General features: G+C 38.6%; 1 protein-coding gene across 1 annotated transcript; it reads right to left on the bottom strand.

The window, feature by feature from the left end:
• Positions 1–1,174: 1,174 nt before the first annotated feature.
• LOC145125125 (uncharacterized) lies at positions 1,175–3,190 on the bottom strand. Its single transcript, XM_079060613.1, has one exon. The coding sequence runs from the start codon at positions 2,927–2,929 to the stop codon at positions 1,529–1,531; it is 1,401 nt and encodes a 466-aa protein (XP_078916739.1). The 5' UTR covers positions 2,930–3,190; the 3' UTR covers positions 1,175–1,528.
• Positions 3,191–7,627: the final 4,437 nt, after the last annotated feature.

Genomic DNA, 7,627 nt, shown 5'->3' with positions numbered 1-7,627 from the left:
AATGAGTATATTCTTAGAGACTTTATGAATAATTGGGCTACCAAGTTATTTTGGACTTGTCGGACTCATCTGGATTGGATCCGGTCTAAAAAAGACGGGTTTATTTTTAGACCTGTTTGGGATCGGTTCTGGACTGCCATGTGTAACATTTTGAAGGACCGAGTAGGACTTTTGTCCGGATTGAATGGTCTAAGACTGGTCTACGACCAATTTAGTTCATATACATATTTTTAGGATCAGTTTGGACCCCACCTCTAACATAGTCCAAACTCCAAAAAAATTTGGACAAAATAAGCAATGACAATTTTCAGCTATACACAATGATCACTTTTACAGTTTAGTCTTTTGATAATATTGTTTCCCGTTCATTTACTTGGTGTAATGATAGACATTGGCGGAGCTTTATTAGGGCTGGGGGGCTGCGCCCCCAACCCCCCCCCCCCCCTCCCGAATTTTTGGTTATAAATAGTCCTTTTAGTTTCATTTTATACATTTTAGGCCCAAAACTATAAAATTTTGGCTGTGGCCCCCCTGCTTACCAATTTTTATACATATTATATTTCCGCCCCCGAATCAATCGTTGAAGCTCCGCCCCTAATGATAGACATAAGTCTCATCTTAAGTGGGTTGATTGGATTCAAAACCCGGTTAACATTATTATGTAACTTGTTTTGTGTAGCTCTTTGGTAGCATCTTTTTAATTTATTTCTACCGTTCGAAAAAAAAAAGTGTAAAACAAACATATATGTTTGTTTTTTCTTCATTCAACCTGAAAAGTAGAAGTCCCTTTTACAAAAGTTGTTTTCTAATGATGCCAAAAGACAAAGAAGCATATAATATAAGAATTCAACCTTTTTAGCAAATACATGATTGAATAAAGAGCAATAAATAATTTTTACTGCATGTTATACAAATTATAAGAACATAATTAAAACCATGAGGGACCGAGGGTATATAAAGTGGTTTGATGTTTTAAAAGTCGAAAATCAATAGCAAAATTTCATGTCTACTCTAAGCAAAATTGTACGATTCCAAATGCATAATGTACTGTTTTATATTGCACAAAGTACAAGTAATTATATCATTACTACTCTCGGTTATACCAAATCTACTCTCGACTGAGGTTCAACTACTTAGAAACACTAAAATAGAAGCATGTAGATATTGCGAGATATGAAACCAAAACAAAGGCTACATCTTTTTCCAAAGCAAAAAAGGTACAACTTTGTAATGAATAATGTACAAGTTATTTCAGCACTATTTTGCAATTTCCGCTCCAAAGAAAATACTATAAACCAACGTTTGCTTTTGAAAACTACAACCATATAACGAAATCTTTAATGAACTTTGCTTCTAATTCATATGATCATGCTAACATAATGAAATCAAAAAACAACTCAAAAAACTTGAAATTATATCCGATTTCTTCGTTTTTCATCAGGTTTTTTTATCTTAATCTAAATGTGGAAGGAATTGAGTTGATTCCTAACCACAAATAACACAAGATTGGATTTTTTTTTTCCTGTTTTTATTGTATACTTACAATGCTATTTGTGGATGAATTGCAGAAAACACAATGACTTGATAAAATCTTTCCCAAAATGCTTCCTTCTTCAACACGAAGGTTTCTACTCTGCTTATTCCAAAGATGAACAGCATAACTCTGGCTTCGAATCTGCCTAAGTTTACACCTCAACCATTTTGCATCCGTCTCATTTTTAGCCCCACGAAAAAGATTCCGAACCCTGTTCCAGTTCACTGGATAAAAAGCTGATGGGGGTAGAATCGTAAAATTATATCCAGGCCTACCTTCAAGCCTTGAAACTACACGTGAAACCAAGTAAGGACCATTGTGACCCCATTTGTTTCCATTGAAAGTTAATGCGAACTCTTCGATAAACTTGTAAACCAATGGATGCATTTTATCGAACACCATGACTGCATTATTCAACCTGCTCCAGTTCTTTGAACCCAAATCCAATGTTTGAGCTCCGATTGAATTCTTTAACTTCGAGAAGCTTTTCAAAATCATAACATCGGTATCCATATAAACCCCACCGAATTTATATAACAAACAAAGCCGAAGCAAGTTCGATAAGTTTTGACCAAATGGAATGAACCCAGCATCAACATCACCTCTAGTTAACTTAAAAAACCATGATTCTGCCATTGTGTTCTTGAACAAGTAGTGTAAATCAGGCGAAATTGCTGTTACTCGAAACCCTTTTTCCAAAAATGGTTTTAGAATCTGGCGTCCTCTATTCGAATCCATGGAGTTTGAAAGGATTAGCAGACACCCATTTGGGTGTGTGTTGAATACAGTTTCGATTGAGTGGACTTCTTTTTCACCAAAAGAATTCAATGGCGAAATCCACGTCATAAAGAAACGAACCTTGCAAGAAGTCTCATTCTTGCTAAAGAATTCCTTCACTCTCGCCCGGAAATACCCTCGCCGGAACCGGTCAGAAGGCTCCATGAAAGTCAAACCCTCCAAAAGTTTCTTCTTTTTGACCGGGAAATCTTCGGTTTCGAAAGGTAAACTGTGAGATTTTCGCAGAAGGGGTAAATGGGTATTTGAGATTACAGATGGCGTTTCTTCTTTCACCAAGGATATACTCTGCTGCTGATGTTGTTCTACATCGTGCATTGAGTAAGGTACAGGGTTAAAGCTTGTATAATCTCCGCCGCCGGCCACCGTATTTCGCTGTAACTTGAAATGGGTTTTCGAGATTACAGATGGGTTTTCTTCTTCAAGCGCATACATCAAATTCGACAAAGATGACGACACAGACACCAAGTTTCTTGAATCTCCGGCGATATTTTCCTGGTAAGGTATCATTATGGAGAAGATAGAAGCTCCATTGAAAGCAATTAACAGAAGCAGGAGAAGAGATAAAACAGCAACGAAAGATCTCTTCTTATTCTCCATTGACTAGTTCTCTGAAACCATAATCTTTTCTTTTGCTTCATGGTATTGTGTTTACGGAATATGGAAGATGAGCGTAGATGAGCATGGTTGAATTTGATGGCGGCAAACGTCAGAAGATGAAGTGTGTGTTTTGGTGTTGTATGTGTGTTTTGAAGTGTTTGGAACCAAAATTGTGTTGGTTTGATCAAGAAAAGTGGAGGGATTTCATTGAAGACAGGTTTGTACTTTAGCGGAAGAGAGAGAAGATCGATTGGATATTTTTAAGTCGTGTTGATCTATGGAAAGGGGCCACAGCCCACATGCATAGTTAGGTGAGGTGCAATAAACAACTTTCCCTTCGAACCTTTATTATCTTTCATTATTTTTTCTCTTATTCTTATATTAATATTAGTTGTGAGAGCAATTATTAAATGGGTTAGTTTAAAAAATATATATATAAAGATCTAAATATTTAATAATTTTGAATTTATAAAAAAATAAGAAAAAAATAATAAATTATTATAATAAAAATGTTTTTTATTTTTTAAATTTAAATAAATAAACAAAAAAACTAATAAGTTTTAATTTTGGGATTTTTGAAATTAAAAGTTAAGTTTCATTAATGAAATTGATATTGTAATGCTCGGTTCTCGGTATGTATTTGTTTAAAATTAAATTTTGCATTTTTGCTCTGGGACTCGACGAGTTGAATCCAACTCGTCGAGTAGATGTGAGTTTTGGGATGCGGGTGAAAGAGTCTACTCGCCGAGTCGGAAGCCCCGACTCGACGAGTAAACCTGTCTGGATGAAACCTTAAATCTGAGGTTTTCACCCTATTTAAACACCTTAAGTGGCCTCCACCCCAGTCTCCATCATCCTCAGACCCCATTCTCGAAACCCTAATCAGTTGTGAGTGTTCTTGAGCTATTTTGGTGCCATTTTTTGTGATTTGAAGTTTGGAAAAGGAAGGAAAGGCTTGGAGGTTCAAGAAGAAGGCAGTAGATCCAGAGTCTTGGTTGCATTTCCAGCTTGTTAGAGGTAAAAAGCTTCAACCTTGACTTCCCATTTGTTAGATCTTCTTTAGGGCTTAAATCTTGTCATTTTTTGGGCATTTCTAAGTCACTTTCGGGTTTAGAGTGTATTGTAGAGTGATGACTTCAGATCTTGAACATTGGAGGGTTCTCATGGCATAAAGGTGCCAACTTTATGGTCATGGGAGCCCCATGCACCTTGTAGACTTCATTTTTTAGTCTTTTGAGCTTGAAGACCCATGCATGGACGTAAAGTTCGTGACTTTACGTGTTATATCGACCCTAGGAGGTCAGATCTACCCTTTGGATGTAATGAGCTCAACAGAAATCGATTGCTTGGTCATGGACTTTGGGGGACTCGTCGAGTTGTCCATGGAACTCGGCGAGTCGGGTATTGGTTCCCCAACCTTTTCGGTTTCTGAGGAATCTGGTTGAGTCTAGAAGGGGACTCAACAAGATGAACGTGAATATGGACTTAAAGATCAAAGGACTCGACGAGTTCAAGGATGAACTCGGAGAGTTCAAGGTAATGTCCCAACTGATATGAAGATGAACTCGACGAGTTCAAATGGAAAGTGTCGATTCTGCCATAAGGAGAAACTCGGCGAGTTGGAGGGCAACTCGACGAGTCAGATCACGAAGTTGAGAATCTCTGAGTCACGAAACTCGACGAGTTGGTGGACCAACTCGGCGAGTTGAGTCAACCAGAAGTTGACTTTGACTATGATGTTAACCTTGACCATTGACCTGAGTTGACCCTTGATTAGGGTTAGGAGTATGTAATGGTAATTAAGGAAGGTTTTTATGTGTAGGAGTTTGAGGAGTTGAGAAGAGTTGATCCCGACATCGAGGACAGTTTAAACATTTCCCGACATTGAGGTGAGTTACCTTCCAGTAGCGGTGGGTCTACGGCCACAATGTCGGCCCACTAGTAGGAGTTGTTAGATGATTTTCTTTGTGATAATTATCTAGGTTTTCCACTATCTGTTATGTTTTATGTGCTAGTATGGTATGATATTATGTGATGGTGGTAGTAGGGGGAATAGTCCCCATATCCGGTCAAAGGACCAAATGGGTAGGTCGGGCACCCCGGTATGCCTTACAGTACGATTATATTATGCTATGTTATGTTATCGTGTAGTAGTAGGGGGTGAAATAGTCCTCGAAATCGGTTGAGATAAACCGGAAGGGGTAGGTCAGACACCCAGTTATGTCTGACAATGTGTAGGTTGAGCACCCCGGTATGCTTAAGAGGGGTAGGTCGGGCACCCCAGTATGCCTGACAGTATGTTTGTTGCATGGTATGTGGTATGATGGGGGAAATCACTAAGCTTCGTGCTTACAGTTTTTAGTTTTGTTTCACGTACCTCTTCATCGAAGGAGAAGGAGCCGGCACGGTAGCAGCGCATCGCACACATATGATTTCCGTATTTTGAGATCCATGGGATTGTACTTTGACATTATTACTATTTTGAGGATATGGTTGAGACATGTGACTATGGTTTTATGAATAGAAGTAGCTCAATGATGTTTTCTTATAAATTGTTTTTATAAATCGTTATGTTAAACAAATGAAACTTTTGGTCTTGAAAATTGGGATGTTACAAGTTGGTATCATAGCCTTGGTTTGAGGGATTCGGACGCACCTTCGGGGGTTTATGGACTTAAATCGAGGGTTTGAAAGATTTTTACAAGAAAATAGTTTTCTAAAAGTTAAAGTAAAATGTTTTGAGAAAGAACAAGATGTGCGATGCGTGCGACCGGCCGAGCTCAAGTAAGTTCTTCCCCAAGATACCCATACATTTTATGTTATGAATATGAGAACTGCATGCTAGATTAGGGCTAAGGATCTAGGAAGGATGGATTATATGCTTGTTGTATGTGTATGATAACTGCATGCTAGAATAGGGCTAAGGATCTAGGAAGGATGCCTTATATGCCTGTTGTATGTGTATGAGAAATGCATGCTAGAATAAGGCTAAGGATCTAGGAAGGATGCCTTATGTGCCTGTTGTATGTGCTTATGCTAGAACTGATTAGTCAGTCATATGATAGCCTGGATAGGATATGCTTGATTTGGGTTACTTAATCCCCGAATGCTGCTTGCTTCGTGCTTTTCGGAGTCCTAGTTATCTTTGGTTAACTAGTAAACGAATATGTTAAGTTACATATTAGGAAGACTAAATAATTTTAGAAGGTTAGGTCTAGCCCTACTTCGCAACTCTTGTTTGAGTCCAACCGTTGTAGGGTAGGGCCCCTCATTCGAAGAATTATCTGGTCTGAGTAATATTTAATGGTATTCGCAAGCCAGTTAGGTAAAGGTAGCAGGGATTTCTTATGCAGCTGATGGTGGAGAGTGGGTTGGAGGAGTTACCCTAAGGTAAGCCTAGGATGAGATCGGTACAAAGTGCAGCAGTAGTATAAGGGACTTGGTGAAGTCGAAGCAATCCTTGAAGAAAGTACGGATAGATGTGGAAGGTAGTATGGGCCCGTACTACTGAAAGAAAAGGATTTGTACTCGAATCAAGGAGGGCCGAGATAGAACCAGGGAATAGGTAGAGTGTGTTAGACATCTCGAGATTATATATAACCCTGACATTTATGTATTTTGTTTCAAAATGGTGGTAATTACGCGTCACGGAGCAGGAGGATCGAGATCATGGTCAGGATCAGGTTCGGATTCGGGATCCAAGCCAGTGGATGAGGGACTACGCGAGTTCATCGCGTCTGAGGTCACGAGAGGCATCCTTGAGTCGAACCCAGTGATTTTCGGGTCGATCAAGGAAGGGATTATCGAGCTGATGGAGGATCGCCTCAGGGCGTTTAGGAGTGACTGGGCGTCTAGCCAGTCAGGGGCGCGCACACTGTCCTTTAAGGACTTCAGGGGATGCGGTGCGCCAGACTTCCACGGGGTGAAGGATCTCATTGTTTCCAGGAGATGGATTATAGACATGGAGTCTGCCCAGTTGACGAGCTTATGCCCTGAGGGGTCGAAGGTCTGGTACGCTGTAGGTTGTTTGAGGGACATGGCTAGAGATTGGTGGGAGTCGGTTGGTGATTCTTTAGGAGCCTCAGCTATTGAGGCTATTGATGTGCACAAAAGTACCTACTAGTTTTAAATTTATAACCTAACTAACTTAACTAACTAATATGCACCAATGCAGTGTACCTAGTCGGATTGTAGTGTAGTTTAATTAAGTTGGGGTCGAACACAGGGAACGGATTTAATTAGCTAAAATAATTACTTAAAATTAATCTAAAATCAAACAATAACTAAAAAGATTTTTATCTAATTTTGCAAGTCTAGATAAACTTAATTACTAAACAAAGGTTCAATCAATTACTAAAAATACTCTCGTTTAGTTCGAATCCACTTCTTCTTTATGGTTAGCTATAAATTATGGATTATCAAAGTTGGTTACCTAATATTATATTATTAGTAATTTAAGTCCAAATTTACTAATATTTAACTAATTCATGTAAAACTATGCATTGTTACACACAATCAAACACAGAATCAGTTATGGATTATGAATAGGCTATGTAAGATTTATTATGCAAACATAATTATGGTCATAATTTATGTTCTCCAGCACAGCTAAATTCAACTACTTCAATCAGTTATCTAAGATTGGGTCAATCCTAGCTCTAGCAATTCAATATTCACTAAATCACTAGGTGTCAAGTT

Source organism: Lactuca virosa, chromosome 7 (genome assembly GCF_052849685.1).
Source record: "Lactuca virosa cultivar CGN04683 chromosome 7, Lactuca_virosa_CGN04683_v6, whole genome shotgun sequence".
Taxonomy (NCBI): Eukaryota; Viridiplantae; Streptophyta; class Magnoliopsida; order Asterales; family Asteraceae; genus Lactuca; species Lactuca virosa.
Note: the sequence above shows the minus strand (reverse complement) of the source record. Positions and strands in the feature narration are given on the sequence as shown.

Bases quoted from the DNA above. Each gene is read 5' to 3' on its own strand.
- LOC145125125 (XM_079060613.1), bottom strand. From the start codon at position 2,929: ATGGAGAATAAGAAGAGATCTTTCGTTGCTGTTTTATCTCTTCTCCTG.